Here is a 23321-nt window from a genome sequence, read left to right as displayed (position 1 = left end):
ATGGGAAGCAGAGGAAGATTTCCTCTCTCTATTCATAGTCATGGTGTTCAATCTCAGGATAATGGGTTCAGTTCACCAATTTCCACTCTCACACGTGCCATCCGCTTTTCCTGTCTTGGGCCAGATGTCTCAGTAGCTAGACCATTCTGCCAAAGGGGCCGAAGCTGAATTGCTTTGGTAGGGAACAGTGAGCTTCACAGCTCACATCCTTTCCCAGGGGGCCCTGCCCAGGTAGAGCAAGCAGCCTTCGGTGGTCAGGTTCCCAAACAAAGCACAAGATATCCAGTTCAATTCAACTGTTAAGTAAACAGCCTATCATTACTTTAGCACAGGTATGTCCCACATATATCGTATGGAACATCCCTATACTAAAAAATGATTCGTTACTTTTTAGAAATTCAGTTGGACTGGATGTCCTGTATTTTTGTTTGCTAAATCTGACAACACACTATAGGGCAGAATAGGAGAGGTAGGGGCTTCAAAACACTCCTCCTAATTTTATAAATTAGGAATTTTGGACTATCATACATATACTACTATATATAAAACAGATAAAGAACAAGGACCTACTGTACAGCAGTAGGGAGCTATATTCAATATCTTGTAATAATCTATAATGGAAAAGAATCTGAAAAAGAATATACATATATACACACACATATATAAAAATTTGAACCACTCTGCTGTACAGCTGAAACTAACACAGCATTGTATCAACTATACTTCAAGAAAAAAGAAAAAAGAAAAAAGAAAAAAAATATTCTTCCTCTCCTCTAACAGATGGCCATGGATCCCCTGTCCCTGACCTCCATCTTCACTGCACATTGCCTTAGAGCAGATAAGGTAAGCAGACCCCGTTGCTTCCAGAAAACTTCTGGGAAAATGATCCTGACCTTCCTGGGCCTGCTCTAACTGCCTATCACCACGTCCACGTGAATGTGGGTATAAAGTTGCCCTGAGAAGGCGCCCTGTGTGGCTGGTCAGGTGTGTTTCAATGAAGACCCTGCTTCTCACATGAGTACAGTGTTGATTCTGAGAGTTTGTGCAGCCCCTGAGGTGCAAGAACCCTTCAGACCAGGTCTTCCGCACTGCTCCTGGCCTGGGGGTGGGGACAGTGAGGGGCAGGGACCTTCTTTCCCTGTTTCGAACCCAAACACCTTCATATTGAGCTGGGCTTTAGGAAATTAAAAATAAAACCAAAAAAGCACACACAAAAAAATCTGACATTTGTATAGCACTTCAAAGCTTATAAGCAACTTCTTATACAATATTTCATTTAATTCTAATGATTTAGGAATTGTTATAACACTAGGGGGCTCAGTGATTTGCCTAATGCCACTGACTAAATGAGAGAGCTGGTTTTGAATATTCAGGCCGACACCCTTTTCCCCTGCAGGAAGGAGGGCAGCGGTCACAGAGGTGTGTGAAATGGTGGAGGGGTGTAAATGGGCCTGAAGACCACCCCTATCTCTCAGTTTCAGGAATATACCTTGAGCTCCTGAATGCCCAACCAGCTCACAACAGGGTCTGGGATAAGGAAGTCAAGAGAGAACCTTCTGGAGAAAGAAACTGTTCAACCATGGGCCTCCCGAACTGGGTCTGGGGCAGCCTCCTGCTTGGGTTCTTTCTCCTCTGTCAAGCTCACAGGGCCGGGTGATTGACAGCGCAGAGCCCTGACTGAAGTCCCAGGGCAGACACATGGCTGGTGTCTCCTTCTGAGTGGGGCTGTTGAGAGAACTCTGTGTGGAAGCAGACACTACAAGGGAGCGGTCAGAGACAGCCTGGGCAGTAGCCAGTGAAGAGGGAATCCCCTGGGGAGAGTCACAGTCTCTAGATGGAGTTCCCTAGCTTTCCCTGGAAAGCCGCATTCAGGACAATGCGGGGGCAGGGGGCAAATAGAGATGGCTTCTGGGCAAAAGATTGAGGCTTACTTTTCCTTCCTGGGGTCCCCAAGCTCTTCATCCACAAAGACTACTTTCATCCCATCTGTTTCAAGGAAGCGTCAAGTCGGAAACCAGATATTGGGCTTGCAAAAGCGCATTTGAGCTAAGATTTGGTAGGAGAGACCCAGATTCAAGGGCATCTGTCAGAGTGGGCTCAGGACCCGATGTGCAGGTGACGCAAGTTCCCGGCTGTCCTCACCTTCCTGGGTGGTCACGTGCTCTCTGGCAGCTTCCTCTTTCCCTGCACACTGGCCCGGGGGGAAATCCCCACTGGGCACTATAAGAAGCCCTGGAGCTCCTGCAGCAGCTAGTGGCTCCAGCCTAGAGCACAAGATGAAGCCGGGCCTCCCCTGCCTGCTGGCCCTTCTGTGCCTCCTCCACTCAGATACTGCGAGCGTCGGTGGGACCATCGCCACCTCTACCCACTTCCGCACCACCGCCTCCACCTCCTTACTCACCTCTGACTTCAGCTCCACCTCCGCCTCTGGCTCTGGCTGGTCCACCCCCGGCTTCGAGTCCCAGGTGAGGATGCCCCAGAGTCTGATAGCTGCGTTCCTTCCCTTCCTCTGGCTTTTTGGGGAACTGAATATAATCTCACGGATGGCTAGGCCTGAACACTGGAGCAGAGTTACGACTCCCTTTGTTAATTGTAGGTGCCCTGAAAATGAATTAAAACCTGGGTAAAATAATTAAATTGTTAGCAGGATAGACAGCCTGTCGGTTCTCCGGCTGGGGGCTTTAGGGAAAGAATCTAAGCTTTCAAGAGGTTCTCAAACCTGGCTGCACCTTAGAATCGGGGCGGGGCGGAGGGGACTAAGAAAAATGAAGATGCCTGGGTTCTCTCCCAGATACCAGCTGTTAGGGGATGAGCCCTGCCAGTAGAAGCTCCAGAAAAGTGTGTCTAATTGATTTGCGGCTATCAGGGACCCACAGTGCTTTGGTTGGAGACCTGAGAGTTTCTCTGAGCCTGTTTGTAAGGGAGATGGGTGACAGAAGGAAGAGGAGGAATCCCTGGTCCTTGGGAAAGTGCTGTTACACATGCATAGTTCCCTGGAGGAGTGTTAGCTCTTTTCAGTCTTTCTTATAAGGGATCTTAAGAGCCATTTCCAGTTCAAAATGACGATAGCAGTAGCAACAAACAAGACAAACAAACAAATGAAAAACAAAGCATGCACTAGAAAGGGACTGGTCCAGCTAGCCCACATCTCTACAATGTGCAGTGAGCCTCGTTCTTTAGGGGATGAGCCCTCTTTGGATCTCCTTTGAAGAAAGGGAAATAGGCACAGAGGGGTGAGAAGTTAGGGCACAGGAAGCAGCTCCTCCCTCCATCAGCTCCGGGCTTCTCTGTAGGAGTCCTGCTCTGAGAAACCTAGGCTTTCCTTGCTAATGTATGATTTGGGGTGGGGGAGTCTTAACTCCCCCCGAGGCTGTCCTCTGTACTTCTATGATCTTTACTCACAGGTCAGGTCACTGTTTATAGGATCATCTGAATGGAAGGGCCAACAGGAAAAGAGGAGGAAAAGACTTTTGTTTTCCTTTCACCATCAGAACCTCAAAGGCAATGAAAACTTGTCAATTATGAAATGAAATGGTTTGGATAGGGCTCAGAAATGGCAGTAACAGTGTTTACTGAGTGCTTATAAATGTCAGGACTACGTTAAGTGCATAATATATATTATCTTATTTAACCTCAGAGGTAAGTACAATTAATTGTCCCATTTTAGAGATGTGAAAACTGAGGCTTAGTGAGATGAAATCATTGGCTTAAAGTCAATAAACTAGCCAGTGATACAGTTCAAACTTAGTTGTTCATGCTCTTCGCCATCTCTCTCCATGCAGCCTTCTATATTTTCATGTAGTATAGATTTAAAGTGCTTATTTTGAAGAAGGGAATGGTTTGGGAATCATGAATATGAACCAAGATTCTTTGTAGCCAGAAATCAGACTTATCATTTTATTCCATGATACTAAATGGCTTCTGGGGACAATGAGAACTGGTTAGCATTTAAAAAAAATTAAAATGAAAATTAATAGTATATTGTGAGGTTTTATCACCAATCAGAAACCGGCTTTTAGGTAAGGTGATCAGCTAACATAATAGAAAAGAAAATATAGGTCAAGAAACAGAGAAACTCAAAGTGTCTGTTGTTTGGTAAGAAGATAAATATTTAAAAGATAAGATAAATATTAACTACCATTGACAGTAGTTAAATTATACTTAGAGTTTTTAATTTCCTTCCAGGTTTACTTATCTCCCTCTGGTGAGTTAATATCACGACTCCAACTTCTTTTTTATGGCAGGCTAGGTGTCACTTCCGCTATAAACCCAGTTTTCTAGGGCTGCTTGATGAGCTCTTTGGAAAGTGGTGGAAAACCCCTTTATAACTGTCATTGAGCAAGTTCCAAACATATCATTTTCTGTACTTTGAAAATGTTGAGTACCATTATTTTATGCCTTGAATCTTTACAGGCACTTAGACTTGGCTGCTAATTAGAACCAATTGCAACCTGAGATCCCAAATGTGAGTCGCACCTTCGCTGGCGTGCTCAGAGCACTCCGCCAGCCTCAGGTGTCGCCCTCCAAAGAGGGGAGCTGCTATCACGGTCCTCAACTCACAGGCAAGAAAAGCCTCAGTGCTTCGCCTCACACAGCAACTGGCAAGAGTCAGAACCTCGAGTCACATGCTTTTGTCATCAGGCTAAAGGGCTTGTTGAGGAAAAAGACACTAAGGCTTTCATAATGACAAGGGGCCTGATTCACGGGGCCAGAAGTGGGTCTTATTTGTCTCTTATTTGTCCGGCTCCAGACCAGAGCCTGGCAAGCTGTAGACACCAGTAAATGTGAATTGAACACAGGCCGAGTGAGAACTGATCAGTGTAAGGTGTCTGTGGGGTCCCCAGGGGGATCACATACCCTTCCAAAGGCCAAGGGGACAAGTGCTTCTTTTTGTCTCCCGTCCCCCATGTGACACTCACATAGAGATTAAGCATTTGCCACAGAAAGAGACCCATCGCCATTAGTTTCATGGTCTTTGAGTGCGAGGAACAGAAATATCTCTAATGGGAAACGCTGATCAAACTTATGGACCATTTGGATGGCAGCTGAGCACGCTGGGCTGATGATAAGAAGGATGGAAGGCGGGAAGTCCACTGTGCCAGGACGGAGATGTGCAATACAAGACAGCGGAATGGCTATCAGCAGGTCTCATAATTATTTGCCTGCCTTTCAGGTGAACTTCAGGATGAAAAGGTTGTGAGCTAGTAGTTTCTAGTTGATTGTCTAGAGACTGCTTGATGATCTCTACTGTTTATGGCGTTGACAGAGCTTTTCCAAGAACTCTCAGAATGGTCCAACCCTGTCTTGTGCAGCTAATCGACCTCCCCTTGTCAAAATGCGATGCAAGACCGTTTTTTTTTTGGTAGACAGTTATTATAATAAGCTATTTCTTCAAAAGTCCATGATGGCATGGACAGGTCCTCCTGCAAAAGCCTTGGCATGCTTGAGCTGGAGTCTTTCTACCTTCCGTGGGAGTAATAAAACTGGTTCCCAGGGAAGCTGCTCTCTGACAGGCTCCTGGTGTGGCTTGTCTAGTCTTTATTTGTCCCTGGCAAAGACCTTTCCCTTACCCTCCTCCCAGCCACAGTGTTCAGCATAAACCTGGTTGTCCCTCCTCCTTACTCCCCAGTTTTTGCAGGTGTGGGGTGTGATTGGCAAAGAAAGTTGAGGCCAATGTCAAGAATTAATATGGCATAGAGAGTTTTGGGTACAAATATATATGTGTGTGTGTGTGTGTGTGTGTGTGTATTTGTTCATCTTATAGAAGATTAGGTTAAAATAACAAGCAATTTGGCTGCAAAAGCCTGAATTAATTGTTTCAGAGGTCACTGATGGACTAGATCTTGATTATAGAAGCATCCAAGTCCAGCTTGTTCAAGAATCAGGGAAGGTGGTAGACATTAAATCACAGAGCACACAACCTCAGCTACAGCCAGCTGACCTCTGAAATAGTGAGAAGTGTAGCCTGCATTTCTTCAAACTCTGAAAACCATCGCTCTCCCCTTGGTAGTTTCAGAAAAAGACCCTTTGGGCTGATGTTCCACAGGTGAGTTTTGGGCTGGCCGTCAGAGAAGATCATTGAAAGGCATTCAGTTGGCCGCCAAGAGTTACTCTGTAAGGCAATTGTAGCAATAAAAAAATGTTAATTGTGCCGGGATCCCCTTGGGGAAGCTCAAAGGGGACAAAAGAAAAACAGGATCTTTCAAACCTGTCATTTTAAAATATTCAGGGGCACCGAAGTGGGAGCCTGAATATATTAAAGAAACATCAAATATTTAAAAATGACTTTTCTGCAAGTGATAAGCTGGAAAACTTAAAAAGAATTTGCACAAAATCTTCAAACTCATACATTGCTCAGTTTTTAACAAATGGCTGGTTTGTCGCCATTTTGAAGGATGTTAATTATACACTTTCCCAGGTGAAGAGAGGATGTGAATGTGCATTGCATAGCTTCACTGTAACCCACATCCTTGATGTTTTTCTCACTTTCCTGAAAGGCATTGGGTTGGGGCTGGGGTAGAAGTGTGGAAAAGGAAATGAGGGTGTAGAAGGAAAAGGAGAGTGACATTTACTGATCACTTACCACGTGCCAGAGACTTGGTTTACATTACTTTGTTCCTCTTGGGAACAACCCTGTGAAGCAGGTTATATCTATTTGACAGATAAGGAAACAGAGACTTAAAGAGAATTCAGGTCCAGTAAGTGGTAGAATTGCCAACTTAGGACTTTCATCGCGTCTTCTTTTTTTTTTTTAATAAATTTATTTATTTATATTTTTGGGCTGCGTTGGGTCTTTGTTGTTGCGCGCAGGCTTTCTCTAGTTGTGGCGAACGGGGCTACTCTTTGTGGTGGTGCATGGGCTTCTCATTGCGGTGGCTTCTCTTGTTGCAGAGCACGGGCTCTAGGCACGCGGGCTTCAGTAGTTGCGGCGTGTGGGCTCAGTAGTTGTGGCTCGCGGGCTCCAGAGCACAGGCTTAGTAGTTGTGGCACACGGGCTTAGTTGCTCTGCGGCATGTGGGATCCTCCCTGACCCGGGCTCGAACCCGTGTCCCCTGCATTGGCAGGCGGATTCTTAACCACTGCGCCAACAGGGAAGTCTTCTCATCATTTCTTTATTTCTTTTTCCTTACATGGGGACAGTAGTAGTTTCCTTAAAGACTTCCAGAAAGGAGAATGATATGGTTTGCTTAACAGGTGGAGAGGTGACTGAACACTGAGCTACACTTGGGAGACATGGCAGCAGCTTTGGGGTGTTTCTATGATTCCATTCATTTATGTATTGAACTCCACTTTCTTGCCTCTGAGCACTCGTTTGACAAGCCAGTTTCTGTCACTTCCCTTGCCAAAGGCTCATTTCCCGGCTTATTACTGATGTTGAACTTATTTTTATTTACAGTCGTTTCCCAACTTCACTGGCTCCAAGGATGACCGTGGGACCTGCCACTGCTCTGTTATCCTGCCAGACACCACCTTTCCTGTGGAGAGAGTGGAACGCTTGGAAATCATAGCTCAAACTATCTCCCAGAAGTTCGAGAAAGAGTTTTCTAAAGTAAGTATTTTATTCTTTTTTCCTCTTCCAACAATATCTTGTTAAGAACAAACAAAATACTTTTTATTCAGGACTTTATAAGCAGCCTTTCTTCACTGTATCAAAGAGCACATTTGCATCTAATGGAAGCTTTAGCATTTATTTCACAGCAACCTATGGAGTTCTTTATAGCAGGAAGAGTGAGAGCACAGGGAGAAGATGGGATGGAGATGAGTCACGCCACAGGATAAACTCGCTTCAATATCATGGTGTGTGTGCAGCTGGAAAGAAGCCTGAGTTCTCCCTGTAAATTTCAACTCTGAAATCTGTATTTGGTTTTGTGGTTTCTTCCTTTTGGTCTTTTTCTTGGTCATTCCTCCAGCTTTGCCTTCTTTTCTTTCCTCTCCTCTGTCCTCTTTATGTTCTATCTTCCTGCCCTTGCATTTTTTTCAGCCTATTCCATTCCTCCTTTCCTTCATTTCTATTTCTCCTCTTGCCTCAGTCCTTTCTTTCCCTTTTCCTTCTTATTTTGTTTTTTACTTTTTTTGGTCTTCTCTTGCTTTTGGACTTTCCCCTTCCTTCTCCTCCACCCCTCCCACAAATCTCCCTCTCATCTTCCTTCCTTCCTCCCTCTTTTCCTCTCTCTTCCTCCTATTTTCTCTTCTCAATTCACTCTCTTTCTTCTCTCTCTCTCTCTCTTCCTTGGGGTTAGCCTCTATTGTCTCAGCAGGGACATTACATCAGATGCATCCAGCATTAGCCCCAAACCGAAGGCTTCCCTGGGAATTTGAAATGAGACTAGTAGGTGGCTCAGCCTTGATAAAAACCTCCACTTGACCCCCTGATTACTGCTTTCTCCAGCCAGAGGAAGTCATCTCATGGGGTTAGCCCTTCTCTGAGCTGGCTGGAGCAATGAACTTGACATTCCAGTTTTGACCCCTTTAACCTTTTTAGCCAAGTTAAAAATCAACCAAAAGAACTTCCATCTTCTGTACAGGTGAAGTCCAAGCTCGGCTATCATCACATTATGCATTATTTAATACCATTCCATTAATTTACTTACAAGGAGCTCTGGCTTCCCTGCAAGATTCAAAATAGATTTTCCCAAGAAATTTCAGCTCAGCTACCTCAATGAGCCTAGCTCTCTTTTAAGACAAAAGTTCTGATGAGGCTGAGCCCCTGCTTTCAACCTCAATTGGTAGATAAATATTCTAAGTTTAAACAAGGGTCCAGGAAAATGTGTTTGACAACTCCAGGAACCTAGCTTCTTAAGAAATAAAATGTCCTTGAATTAATCAGCAGAAAAGGCACAGAACTAAATTATAAATTCCAGTCATTAATATTCATAGCATAATCAAGTACAGATAAGAAGTTATGCATAAAAACATAACAAGTGGAGGAAATCCTAGGTAAAGATCTTTTCAGTTAGAGTCATTTGCTTTGAAATAGTGGGAACTACTGATTTGCATGTCTTCTTGGCTGGTAGGGATGTGAACGGCAGTTTGAAACCCCAGGCTGCTCCAGGGAGAGTTTTATGAGTCTGGGACATTTCATTCCAATCCTGTTAAGGGCGGGGGGGACAGGTGGTATCTGCCTTGCTAATAATTGGCAGGGAAGAAGTGTGGAGTAGGTGGAAAAACTTTCAGTTCGAAAGTGTCAGTAGCTGGTTCTAAAAATAATTCATGATTGAAGCCTAAGAAAGGAATTGACCTGCCCACTGAGATTTGCATAATGGATTCGGGGTGTGACAGGTGAGGATAACAACAATAGCAGTAATAGCTTCCCTCTGCGCTTTCCCGTTCTACTCTCAAGCAACCCTTTAAGGCATATAAGCCAGTGTTCTTTTCCCCATTGTAGGGATGGAAAAACTGAGGCTCATAAGGGTAAAGAGACATAAATGTAAAGGTCTTTTGGCTGGTTAAGCCAGGTCAGGAATCTCGGTCTTCGGAATCATTCTCTTTCTTTCTTTTTTATTTTTTTATTTTTTATTTTTTTGTGGTACGCGGGCCTCTCACTGTTGTGGCCTCTCCCGTTGCGGAGCACAGGCTCCGGACGCGCGGGCTCAGCGGCCATGGCTCACGGGCCTAGCCGCTTCCGCAGCATGTGGGATCTTCCCGGACCGGGGCATGAACCCGTGTCCCCTGCATCGGCAGGCGGACTCTCAACCACTAAGTCACCAGGGAAGCCCCGGAATCATTCTCTTTCAATCATTATCTTTCCTCTCTGCCGTGCGGTTATCATGCTCTAAGACGAGATGCACCAGGTCAGTAATGCCTTCCATCCAAAATTATCTCCAGCTGAGGGCTTTTGAGTTTCCAGGGGACAACCTGGAACAACCTAGCTGTCCCTACGTTGTCTTGGAAATCACCGTTTATCTAGAGGCCTGGGGGAACGCCCGTTTGGGCAGGCCAGTAGAAAAGGATTTGGACTGTCTTACATTGATTCATTATCTGTCAGGACATGGAGAAGACAGGGACGGCCTCTGCATAAGATGCTGAAAGCATTTTATACTTTTCTGTGGTTATGAGATGTCCCTGTGTAACTGTACTTAGAAAGGAGACAACTCAGAATTTTTTTTTCTCTAGAGGGTTATGGTCTTTGGGGCAAGTTATTTAATGTGACACTTTTGCTAATAGTTCCTCATGCATGAGAGAGTTGAGGCAGCCTGGGAGACATTTAGGCAACCCATAAACAAACAACGTCTACTGAGCCACGTTTTGTGCAGTGAAATATAATAAATTAAAAGGGCAGATTGAAAAAAACCTGAAATCACTGTCTAATAATTGCTGTAATTTATAGGGCATCCATTACACCAGGCACTTAATATACATTATCTCTAGAGTTTACAATCATCGTGTGAGCTTGTTACCGTTACCTCCGATTTATAGGAGGAAATGAAGGCTTAGAGAAATTAAGTGATTTGTCCACGAAGTACTGAAGCCAGATTTGAGCTTAGGTGGATCTAGCTGCAAAGTGCTTCATATGTCTTGACGGCCAATTCAAGCTCAACTAATCTTGTTGTTAAAAAATATATTAAAATGACAGTATGTGGCAAAGTACCTTTATTTATTTCAATTAATCTAGCTATGGTGACGATCACAGGTTTTGAGGAACTGGCAGAAACACAAGCCAACTAATTCTTTAGCTTAATAGCCACCTGGGCTGCATCCTTATCTATTACAAGACCACATTGACTGTATAGAGCAACGACCCCCCAAAGAGACTTTAATGCTTAGAACCCATCAATGACATGATACGTGCATAATGAACAGAAGAATGGGAGCTCTGAATGAAGGGCTGAGCATCTGAGGGCAAGTGTAGATGAGTCGTCTAAAGCTCAAACTTGTAGTGATGGGGAGCTTTACACGAAAAATGTTGACACAGGGAAGTGTCCCTGTAGGGCTGGACGCATATTCTTGCTACACATCCCCAGGTAAACTGGGCGCCTCTGCTGAGGCTGCACCTCCCAGGGAGAGTTGGGATGTTTCCAGAATTGTCCATTCCATCTCAACACTAGAGATCCGTACACGTGAAGAGTTTAGACTCACAATCTATTTAAATTAGCAACATTCACACCACGAAGCCTTTCTGGCCCATTCTCAAATTCTCTCCTGCCTTCTGTAACTCCATGGACAATTCCAATTTTCCTGAACATCCCGGAGCTATTCTTGACATTCCAGTCAAGTCCAGTTCTTGAAGGAACCTCAAGATTTTCCCCAAACAGATCTGTAGAGACCCTTTACTTTGGGGCAGAACCAGGGCAGGCCCACCATACGTTCTCTGAGGTTTGCAGTGAGAATCTGGGAGAGCCACATTTTATTTAGCAGAAATGACAGTCGAACCACTTATTTTTTATAGAACAACAGCTGTGATATGCCACCAAAATGTGCCAGGAAAGCTGAGGGTGTTTCATTCGTTCCAAGAGCTGGCAAGACCAAATGCCAAGAATATTCATTTCGCAAACTTCCATTTCTGCCATCGGTTGGCACTCCATTATTATTATTTTTTTTCTCACAGCCAATGTTTTATGCCTGATTTTTGGAGGAATTGAAACCTGGCTACCTTATATATGTGTTTGTACTTTTGAGTGGGACTTGCTAGGTATATATATATATATATATATATAAATATATATATATATATATATATTTTTAACCTCCTTATCCACCAAAATGTCACCAGCCTTATCAGCCTCATCTGATGGCAATGAGCATCAGTTGCCGAAGGAGATACACGAGCAGTGCCAAGGGCTGCGTTTTCAACTTCCATTAAAATCCTCTTTGCCTGAAGCCCTAGCCCTTTAGGTTCGTGGCCTATGTGTCTAATTTGTACAGTAGGGTTAAGTGGAAAGGCTAAAAGGACAGAAGTTAGGGCTGCTTTTGGTATTAGAAAGATTAGAGGCTGACATCTGGCTCTGAATTCATCCAGGCCCTGTGGATCAGCTTCTTGACATTAGTGAAGTTTGGGGGAAAAGTATTACTTCTCTTCACATTTTTAAAAAGCATATAAAACCGGCAACTTTTAATGAGCAGGTCCTTAAAAAAGCCATGGCATTTCTTTTAGAGATCAGATACGGAAAGAACCACCAACTGTGTTTATTGAAATATCCATTTGGAGATTCCAATTATACACTAAATCACCATGGGAATTTTTGGAAGTATTTTAACTTAATGATCAGACATTCAAAAATATGCAACAAATGTGTAATTTAAAGGTCTGATTGCAATAATCAGTTCTTGGAATAAACTTGGAATAAATATATGGGTGCACTTAATGAAATGTGCACTTTACAGTTGCACATACCCTCACATATTGTGGAGTCAGTTGGATCTTTTATTTAAATTGAAGTATAGTTGATTTACAATGTTGTGTTAGTTTCAGGTGTACAGCAAAGTGATTCAGTTATACACACACACATATATATATATGTATTTTTTTAAGATTCTTTTCCCTTATAGGTTATTTCAAAATATTGAGTATAGTTCCCTGTGCTATACAGTATGTTCTTGTTACTTACTAAATAGACATTTCACCAGAGAAGATATCAGATGGCCAAAAAGCACATGAAAAGATGCTCAACATTGCTAATTATTAGTGAAATGCAAATCAAAGCTACAATACCTCGCATGGGTCAGAATGACCATCATCAAAAAGTCTACAAATACTAAATGCTGGAGAGGGTGGAGAGAAAAGGGAACCCTCTTGCACTGTTGGTGGGAATGTAAATTGGTACAGACACTATGGAGAACAGTATGGAGGTTTCTTTAAAAACTAAAAATAGAGCTACCATATGATCCAGCAATCCCACTCCTGGGCATATATCTGGAGAAAACCATAATCTGTAAGTTGAGTCTTTATGTCACTCTATAGAAGGCAGAGGGGCTCAAAACTCATTGCATTTGGTGATCAACAAAGGAATTCTTCTCAGAGCATTTCTCCCTCTTCTAGAAAATACTTAGATTTAGAGTGTGTTTCTAAATGGAGGGAAGGGGATGATGGTGGTGATTTTGCCCCTGGGGGACATTTAGCAATGTCTGGGGCATTCTTGGTTGTCACAGCTGGGGGGTGGGTAGGTGCCATTGGCATCTAGAGGCCAGGGATACTGCTAAACATCCTATACTACACAAAAAGCCCCCCACAAGAAAGAACAATCTATTCCCAAATGTAAATAGTGCTGAGGTTGGGAAACCCTGATTTAGAGCATGTGTACTAAGCGGAGGAGGGCGGGCAAAAGACTGATTCAAACGAGTTTAGTTTGGGGTGCTAGTATCTTCAAACATTAAAATGGAGATTAAAATGTACTTGCGAATGATGATTCTGCAGCACAATTATTTTTAGTCTAGGCAAGTGCAAAATCCACCCTCTCCCCCACTGTAATAATAAATTCTTTGTATTTGGATAGATTTTTAAAAATATTTAGGTAAATATATTTTTGATCCATTTCTTTAATTAAAAAAGATCGAAGGCAATCAAATAGTCCCCAAGGACTTGGTTAGTGGAGGAAAGCTGTATGACATCGCTCTGAAAACTGACTTGAGCTGTTTGATTCCCCTCTAGGTGAAGGAGTATGTGCAATTAATCAGCGTGTATGAAAAGAAACTCTCAAACCTAACCGTCCGAATAGAGATCATGGAAAAAGATACCATTTCTTACACTGAACTGGACTTTGAGCTGATCAAGGTAGAAGTGAAGGAGATGGAGAAACTGATCGAACAGCTGAAGGTCGGTTTTGTTGGAAGCTCAGTGATTGTCGACCAGCTGGAAGTGGAGGTAAGGAATGAAATCACTTCTTGTGCATTAATAATGTCTCTTCAGTGAGCAAGTGCTAGGATCAGGATTGGAGTCCCTCTTCTGACGTCTAATGCTGTACTCTCTCATGACCGCCTGGCAAGGCCCGTGTTCTGTTTTGGATGGACACCTGGCTTTGAACAGTAAATTACACACGTTGGGAACATGCTGATTGAGGAGTAGGTGTTGTCTAATGGTCAGAGTCCTGCCCCAAAACCAAATGGCCTTTCAGTGTCTCTAGAAAGGAGATGACATAAGTGTGAACAACTCCATGGCCAAGCTAGATCAAGGGGTCTTCTCTGTTCTGGATTTATCCTCATGGGACTGGAAGACCACGGTTTTGGATTTGCTAGGTCTGTTTCTCCTTTTGAATGATCACACAGTCCTGATCCCTCTTGGAATGCTTCTCTACATACTCCACAAGCCTCTTTAAAGGAGTTTCTTGTGAGGATGTTTTGCGAAGCCTTTTAAGCTCTGTGGATAAACACTATCCCATTAATGTTATGCTTGGGTAATTTATTTTTTATTTTTTTTAACATCTTTATTGGAGTGCAATTGTTTTACAATGGTGTGTTACTTTCTGCCTTATAACAAAGTGAATCAGCTATACATATACACATATCCCCATATCCCCTCCCTCTTGCATCTCCCTCCCACCCTCCCTATCCCACCCCTCTAGGTGGTCACAAAGCACCGATCTGATCTCCCTGTGCTATGCGGCTGCTTCCCACTAGCTATCTATTTTACATTTGGTAGTGTATATATGTCCATGCCACTCTCTCACTTCGTCTCAGCTTACCCTTCTCCCTCCCTGTGTCCTCAAGTCCATTCTCTACGGCTGTGTCTTTATTCCTGTCCTGCCCCTAGGTTCTTCAGAACATTTTTGTTTTTTTTAAGATTCCATATATATGTGTTAGCATACAGTTTTTGTTTTTCTCTTTCTGACTTACTTCACTCTGTATGATGACTCTAGGTCCATCCATCTCAGTACAAGTAACTCAATTTCATTTCTTTTTATGGCTGAGTAATATTCCATTGTATATATGTGCCACATCTTCTTTATCCATTCATCTGTCAATGGACATTAGGTTGCTTCCATGTCCTGGCTATTGTAAATAGAGCTGCAATGAACATTGTGGTACATGACTCTTTTTTGAATTGTTTCTCAGGGTATATCCCCAGTAGTGGGATTGCTGGGTCGTATGGTAGCTCTATTTTTAGTTTTTAATGAACCTCCGTACTGTTCTCCATAGTGGCTGTATCAATTTACATTCCCACCAACAGTGCAAGAGGCTTCCCTTTTCTCCACACCCTCTCCAACATTTATTGTTTGTAGATTTTTTGCTTGGGTGATTTATATCAACGAGAATTTACTAGCACAGTCATGACATGGGCTATCATTGAGAATTCCAGTTCTGTATTTTAGAATTTAGGTTTTCTCTGGCCCTCACCATTCATTAGAAACTTAATTATAGTACGACATGAGTAAACACGAGTTTATAGAGGAAGGTTATTAGAGATGAACTTTAATGGACACTTGTGGATACTTAGACGGAGCCTGTTCTGTTATTAAAGCTGTTAAAATCTTTGCCATTTTCTTCTTGTCACGCACATCGGCCTGCAATCTGACAGGCATTCACGCTAAACCATGAAATGTATTCTTCCAAATGAAACCAGTCAGAAGAATCTCAGGTGTATTCTCTGGCAATGTTTCCCTAAGTGACATATTCAGCCCTGAATGTTTATGAAGGAAATTGCGCAATAATATAAAGTCACTCTGAATTTTGATTTCCTTAGATAAGGAATATGACTCTCATGGTGGAGAAGCTTGAGACGCTAGACAAAAACAATGTCCTTGCCATTCGCCGACAAATCCTGGCTCTGAAGAACAAACTCAAGGAATGTGAGGACTCTAAAGTCGGAAACCTTCCTGCCCTACCCCCTCCCCCTGCACCAGGTAAGGGGGTCCCATTTTTACCAGGCCCCATTAGGAGCTAAGGGTTGGGTGGGGAAGGGCTCTGGGATTGTGGAGGTGAGGGAAGGATGGGATTTTTGCGGCTCTGAGTTTACTCTTCCCCGCTTTTAAATCTCACCTACCAGAGCTCTACATACTGTTATGTCCTGGGGCGCACAGAAGAAATGTCTCTACGGTGATTGTCTGGTTATCAGGGGCCCGGGGAAAGCCTCTGCAATCCGCTTGGCTTCCCCTCCGGGCTGTCCTGTGGATTGTAAGGGCTGATTGGCTCATTTATGTGATGAGCTGGGTTACGCCTTGAATCTTCCATCCCTCCTTCCTTCCTTCCCTCCTTCCGTCCACCTCTTTATTTCTCCTTCCTGCTTTCCTTAAATGCACGTGCTGTGGAGCGCCTCCCAGGATTCAGTGAGGATTTAACGGATGGCTCCGCATGTCCAGTACGTGAGGGTGTGTCCTGCCGTCCCTCCTGGACTGTGAGTTCTTGCAGGGCAAAGACGGCGTGTTCCTCTCTAAGGAATCATCCTTGGAGGGGGTTAAGTGTAGCGTAGAGGTGGGTGCTCATAAATACCTCCTTGAATGGACGGGTGGAGTGTAGGGATCAGGGGCATGGCATTGTGACCCCAAAGGCCTGAACTTTCCAGCTGTGTAGCCACAGCAGAAAGGTTCTTAATCTCCTCCTTGGTTAAACGGGAGAACAGTAATACCTACTTGGCAGCGTTGCTGTGAGGATTCATAAAACAAGTCTTGGGAGACTCAGAGCTCTGTGATCGGCATTTATACACTGGCGATTGTATTTGTTGTTAATGAGGATAATTGAAGTGAACAGCTTGCTGCAAACAAAGGCAGTGCTAGATCCGTGTGTGTTCCGGCACATCCCTCCAGGAGAACTAAAGCTGCAGGGTCCAGCCCTGGAGCCAGGGTCATAGGGAAGCTCTCTTTGCACATCCCGAGCATCTCAGCCTGAACTGGGACAGTATCTGTTAATCAAATCGTACAGCTCTTGTTATTTTCATTCATTCCTATTGTCACAACCTGCTTCCTTTTGGGCCTCGCCTTTCTGGATCCTTGTCAGTGTTGCTGGTTTCTTTAAGGCTTTAATTAAATACTGCCACAGTTATAAGCCTCTTGGTGTTTTTCAGAGCCCTACCTTCCCTCCTTCTGCAGTTGGGAATCTGTCACAGTATGACATGCAGAGGAGGTTTGGGACAAAGGCCATGCTCTGTCCTCTAACAAACCAGGCTAAATGTGGTCTGGGATCAAAGGTGTCAACGTCGTCATTGGAAATGAGAGCTCATTCTGCGGGACCACGGAGGGCTCCCTGAGGGCAGGAATCAAGCAGCGACCACTCCTGATACTACCTGAGCAAATCTTTCTTTCCTTCCTCTATCCCTCCTGTCCTTTTTTCTTTCTCTCTCTTTTTAAACCTCAGCAAATTGTCCTCATGAAATAGCTTTTTCTGCCACAGTTTTCTATGCATCCCTTGGAATGAGGACATTTTAGAGCAGGAAAGAACATTCAGGGCTGTCATGTCTCAGAGGAGGGGACTTAGTGGTGAGGATACTGCTTTTCCTGAGGCCACACAGGCAGCTGGTGACAGAGCTGAGGCCGAAGTGCAAGGCCCCTTGCTCCCTGTCATCTCGGGACCTCGAGGGTTAGGCGTCAGTAACTCAAGGCTGGCGGTGGGAGAGAAAATACATGGCTTGGTATCTAAGGAAGAAAACAGTGAGTCTGTTTTCTTATTTTTGTTAGCCTTTTTTTATCTAGAACTTTCCCCCACGTCCTCACACTTAGACTTTTGTGAGCCAGCCCAGCCCAGCTGTGTTGTTTAAACAAATTGGACGAGATTTCCTCTCACTTTCCCACAACCTTGGCTGTAGCTGGATCCCTGCCAAGCCCCTTGGCCCTCCTCCAGCTCTGTTCATATTATATTTATGATGTTTATATTAAACTGACTTTTTGTCATGTTTTGAAATCAATGTCTTTCACTTGCTCTCTTTCTGTTTGGATTGGTTGATAATGCAGAATTGGAAAGTCCCTAGGCACCACAAAGTTGTGAGCCTGTGGAGACTTTAATTAAAGTTACTCACTATTATGGGACTTTAAAATCTGGCCTGTCTGCTTTTTTTCACTGCAGAGTTGCGCGGAACAAAAAACACTCTATGCAAGTTTCAGCTATAAAGTAATTCTGTGCTCTCTTGGGCCCTCTGGGCAGCTGCAGTTCGCTACCCCAGCGGTCAGCTTGATCTGAGAGCCAGTACGTAGCATTAGGGCTCAATAAAATGTGCTTTATAGATGGCTTCTGCTGCAAATGGCATCCTTTTCTGCTTCATTTCATAGAACTTTCTAATCTAAAATAATTGGCCTTGTGCTCATTAACTGTTTTTCCTGAAAACAACTGCCTTCAGTTTCTCTCTGTTCTCCCCCTGAATCTAAAGGACTGCAGATAGGAAAATGGGATGTGAATGCCCAGGGGTCATCACTGTTGTGCTCAAAGATGCAAGGATCTGTGCTGGCACATAGTAGGTGCACAGTAAATGGTCCCCGAAAGATGTAGGGTGACCGGTCAAAATTCCAAGCCTAGAGAGGAGCAGAGTGTTAGGTAACACATATCCATTTCATCTTAATCATTTTATGATTATAACCATTTTAATTGTATTATCGTCTTTGCTCAAAGTTCACTGGCCCAGGTGAGAGAGGGCATTGATGGATCCAAGATTAAGTTTCCTCTGCTGGCATATAATCTTTAGCTTTAAAAAAAAAAGTGCTACTGGCCATGAGACTTTAAAAAAGCCAAGTTAGAGTATTTTAAAATCTCACCATGTGGCCTCCCAGGATATTTTCAGAATACCATGGCAATATCTAATAAATTGCATGACAAAGAAGAGATTGCCAACCAAGGCTATCCGGTGTAGAGGGTTCCCTGCATTACGTTCAGTGGATTGAATACCAGGCTCTTGGAAACTTTCAGTTATGTACCAGGGTAAAGAGCTAGTGTTTTATAAATAAGGGTAAGGTGAGTTTGGGGGATTTAATCAGTTTTTATTTCCACAAACATAATTTGGTGTCACTGGGTAGCTGGTCCTGTTCTGGGCACTCGGGTTATCAGGGTAAGTACAGAAACCTCCAGAAACCACTATCTTGGAGGGGAAGCAGTCGTGTAAACCTTCAGTTGTAACATGGATGTGATTATAATGCTGACCGTTATCATTTATTGAGTCAAATGTACATGTCTTCTGTCTACTCTTCCTCACAATTCTGCAGAGTATGTATTCTTATTTTTCCTTTAACGTAAGGAAACTGAGGCTCAGAAGGTTGGGTAACTTGCTCAAGGATACGCGGTTCATAAGTGCTGGAGTCAGGATTTGAATTGGAATCTGGCAATGTTTTCAGTGTACCAGGCTGCCCTCCACAGATGCTGTAATGGAGAGAGAGGTGCACCTGTGATTCCTAGAGTGACAAGAAAGTTGCAAGAAGTCACCAACCTGATTAACACCAAATTAGCTTGGCTTTTTTGCTTGCGGAGTAGCTGAAAGGGTACCTTCGTTCTCATTTCTATGGTGTGTTCTCTTCCATCAGGAAGTGCAAAATGATTCGCTGGTTTTTCATAGTTCTCGGGTCAGGGTTGGGCAGTGGGCTGTTGTTCCACTGGCAGGATAAAGTTGGCATAAAGAAAGAAAAGAATGGAGTATCTCTAAGACCTTGAAATGCAGGCTGGGAAAGGGTACAAGATTAGAAAGGGCGGGGAGAAGCTTGGTGTAGAAAGGGTGGGCGGATGGGGTCTCTGCTTGCGCTAGATGAGCAGTGGGCACTGGGCCGGCTGTCAGTTTCACTCATATTTCTAAGACGGTTTGTCGCCAGGAGTTGAGGAAACCCGCCATAGCCTTGTCAGCAGTTTGTCACTGCTGTAGCCACATCTGTAGCATGGACAAGAATACTTAGTTTTCTTCTTATTTCCACTTCCTTTGATGAGAGCCAGGGCTCTAAAAATGGTCTAAAGGAGATAGAGGATAAAAACAAAAAGGACAGGAGATGTTTAGAGTTGTTGTGGGGTGAGGAAAAGAGATTTAAATGACCTACAGTTTTAATATTTATACCAGGTACAATTTTAATCACCTGGTCAACTTGTGAAATGATGAGACATTAGTAGTAGTAGTGATTTTTAAGAGAAGTTTATTTTGGTTCCTTCATATCTAAGGATTTCCACATCTAGGACAGAATAGTTTATTTTCTTTAATCCCATGATAAAATACTTGAATGTGTTATATGCCTCGTAAGCTTTCCTTAAACAATTGTTGCTGTTGGTTTGGAATCTTTCCTTTCAAGGAGGGCAAGATTCAATTAAGCAAATAATGCCTGAGTCTTCTAACCTGCAAGGAAAAAGTGACTTTCGTTTATTTCCTCAGAGTGAAATGTAGTTGAATAAATAAGTTCTCGGGAAGGTATTTTAACTAGAAAATCCAGTTTGTAACATATGGAAACTCAAACAGTTTTTGTTATCATTAGGCTGAACACACCGCTAACTCTATTTTAATAATTCATGCATTGTTTCATAAACAAAAGCAAACAAGCATTCATCTGAGAGATCACTTTTAGAAGAGGAAATAATAATTTATAATTTTATTATTTCTTTAGAGGAGAGCAGTCTCTTAGCTGAACACACGTTGCTTTTTTATTTATGAAATGGTGCATGCATTATTAAAATAAAGCCGTGACTGTGTTCTGCTTAATGATATGCAAAATTATTTGAGGTTGGGTACAGAGTGGTTTCATTTCTCTACCTGTTGTATGGCTGGCTGGCTTTCCCACCAACTGCGGATTTATGAGAGCATTTAAGGAGCACGTATTTAATTCCAGGACCAAAAAGCCCCAACAGATTGGAAAAATAAAAGCAGGATTTCTAGTGATGGTTTCATCTCTGAACAGTCCTTGAATGAGGAGGGGAGAAAGGGGAGGCATTTAGCAAGGAAAGGAATGGGTCTTTCCATATGTGTCAGAGGCCGGGACTCAGAGGCGAATGCTTTGCACCCCCTTGCTCCCCACAATGTTAATCTCGGGCAATTCTTTGGAGCTCTGCTTCTGGCCCAAGCCCACCTCACACACTCTCCGTGGCTCCCTGATTCCCTCCAAGCATTTAAAGGATGAGGGAAAATGATCTCAAATGTATCTGAAGTTGACTTTTCTCTGTAATTCCAGTAAAATTTATGACAAGTTTTTTAAGGGTATTTGTTAAGATTCCAGAAAATGTGTGTTCAAATCTTTAGATAGCTATTGTAAAAATACTGGAGGAATTTTATTTTATTTTTTATAGCTCATAAATGGTCTGGGTTGGCAGGCATTTCAGAGGGAGGGCTCTGCAAAGGGCCAAATTGCCCAGACTGAGTTATGCACCCAAGTGTTACAGAGAATGTAGATTCAGGGACCGGTGAGTCTGGTCCCACTTGATTGTACACATTGTGACAGTGACAGCAACAGAATGGGAACGACGAAGTGCTTGCCTGTCATTCTGTGGCACAGTAGACTATGGCTTATGAACAGCAAGGTCCACTTGTAACTGTGCAGTGAGATGGGTCACCAAGTGATCTATGCGATCGGCTATGTTTTGGGCACAGAGCAGGCAATGTTGCCCTATAATAACTTCCATGGCTTCTCAAGGCTGAAATCCCACCATTAGAGGACCGTTAGAGGACCTCTTAGAGGTCCATTAGGAGACCATCTTTCTGTATCTTTTAAAATGCCATAGTACAAACTTCCTCTTTTGAGAGTAGCTTGGGGCATCATTGGTACCTGGTGTGGATATGCCCTTGGGGTCCCAGGGAAGGGCAGAGGGTGAAGGGAAGAAAGACTTGCCTAGGACAGACTTCTCCTTCATCCCAATTCTCCCTGACCCTGGTGAATAGCAACTTCTGGCTTTATGAAAATAGGGTAGCATTCTCACCTGATCTTACTTTCTTGATTTCTCTATAAGGAAAAGGAAATAAAATAATACTGGCAAAACGCTTTCTCGTAGAAGAAAATATATTAAATTCACCAAGTCCTCCTTTCCACTTTCTGGGCCCTCAACGCTTCTTAATATGGCTCTTGGGAATTTCATTATCCCCGTTTTCCAGATTGAAAGCTCATTCATGTAAATAGAAGGTAGTGCTCTCTAGAACTGACAGCGGGTTTGCATTGAGACAGAAACCAAGAGTAGGTTTTGCCTCTTCTCCATCAGGACCACGGTTGTCATTGAACATCGACAAGAAAAATGTTTATGGATTCCTTTGGTTCTTAGGATATTAAACTGTTTGTATCTTGTCATTCATTTTCTCTAAGAATGCCCTTTTATTTGCTTGTTCCTCTAGGGAGCTGTGCTCACGGCGGTGTGGTGAACATCAGCAGGCCGGTTATAGTTCAGCTCAACTGGAGAGGATTTAGCTATCTGTACGGCGCCTGGGGTCGGGATTACTCTCCTCAACACCCAGGCAAAGGACTGTACTGGGTGGCACCTTTGGATACTGATGGGAGACTTTTGCAATATTACAGAATCTACAATACACTGGATGATTTGCTGTTGTACACAAATGCCCGAGAGAACTGGATAAACTATGGCCAAGGTGGTGGTGTAGTAGTTTATAAGAATAACATGTATGTCAACTGGTACAGCACCCGGGACATTGCCAAAGTTAACCTGACCACTGCCTCAGTTGCTTTGACTCAAACTCTCCCTGATGCTGCCTATAATAACCGCTTTTCTTATGCTAATGTTGATTGGCAAGATATCGACTTGGCTGTGGATGAGAATGGATTGTGGGTGACTTATGCAACTGAAGCCAGCACTGGTAACATGGTGATTAGCAAACTCAACGACACCACACTTGAGGTGCTAAACACTTGGCATACCAAGCAGTATAAACCATCTGTTACTAACACATTCATGGTGTGTGGGGTTCTGTATGCCACCCGTACTCTGAACACCAGAACAGAAGAGATTTTCTACTACTATGACACAAGCACAGGGAAAGAGGGTAAACTTAACATTGTAATGCAGAAGGTGAAGGAAAAACTGCAGAGTATTAACTATCATCCTTTCGAGCAGAAACTTTTTGTCTATAATGATGGTTACCTTCTGAATTATGATCTTGTCTTCCAACAGATACCCCAGTAAACTTTTATGTGTTAGGGTGGAGAGAAATAAAATTTTTTTGACAAAAAATTGTCTCCACTTATTTAGGTATCTGTGGGGGAGTGAGGGATGAGGAAGTGGGGAGGGGGCTCAGGATTCAAAAGTGTATCTGCTTAGTTGTAGTGTTTGGGAGCAGAGTTCTACCACACTAGAGACTTAGGACATTGCCCTGATTGGATGAGTTCTCTTGGAAGCCACCTGCTTCCTGGGATGCATTTCTCAACTGAAATAAGGTCATTTCAGGGTGGACGGGTTGTCAGAGGTCTCCGGGCATCATGGTTCTAAGGAAGCCTTCGGTGAGGTGACATCTGGAAATTAAGGAACTTAGAGAACTCTGTATGGCTTTGGGGATTCTTTGTACAAAAGAG

General features: G+C 43.4%; 1 protein-coding gene across 1 annotated transcript; it reads left to right on the top strand.

Moving 5' to 3' along the window:
• Positions 1 to 7411: 7411 nt before the first annotated feature.
• OLFM4 (olfactomedin 4) lies at positions 7412 to 22954 on the top strand. The gene is made up of 4 exons (XM_067713182.1): positions 7412 to 7549; positions 13586 to 13798; positions 15614 to 15773; positions 22133 to 22954. The coding sequence occupies exons 2-4, from the start codon at positions 13658 to 13660 to the stop codon at positions 22933 to 22935; spliced, it is 1104 nt and encodes a 367-aa protein (XP_067569283.1). The 5' UTR covers positions 7412 to 7549; positions 13586 to 13657; the 3' UTR covers positions 22936 to 22954.
• Positions 22955 to 23321: the final 367 nt, after the last annotated feature.

This window comes from Pseudorca crassidens, chromosome 18, assembly GCF_039906515.1.
Source record: "Pseudorca crassidens isolate mPseCra1 chromosome 18, mPseCra1.hap1, whole genome shotgun sequence".
NCBI lineage: Eukaryota > Metazoa > Chordata > Mammalia > Artiodactyla > Delphinidae > Pseudorca > Pseudorca crassidens.
The sequence above is the reverse complement of the archived record's forward strand: the minus strand, read 5'-3'. Positions and strand labels throughout refer to the sequence as shown.

What these genes read in the sequence shown, in the direction of transcription:
- OLFM4 (XM_067713182.1), top strand. Translation starts at nt 13,658, where the DNA reads ATGGAAAAAGATACCATTTCTTACACTGAACTGGACTTTGAGCTGATC. An exon ending in TCGACCAGCTGGAAGTGGAG is followed by an intron (nt 13,799 to 15,613) that starts GTAAGGAATGAA and finishes TGATTTCCTTAG; the next exon opens with ATAAGGAATATGACTCTCAT. An exon ending in ACCCCCTCCCCCTGCACCAG is followed by an intron (nt 15,774 to 22,132) that starts GTAAGGGGGTCC and finishes TTGTTCCTCTAG; the next exon opens with GGAGCTGTGCTCACGGCGGT.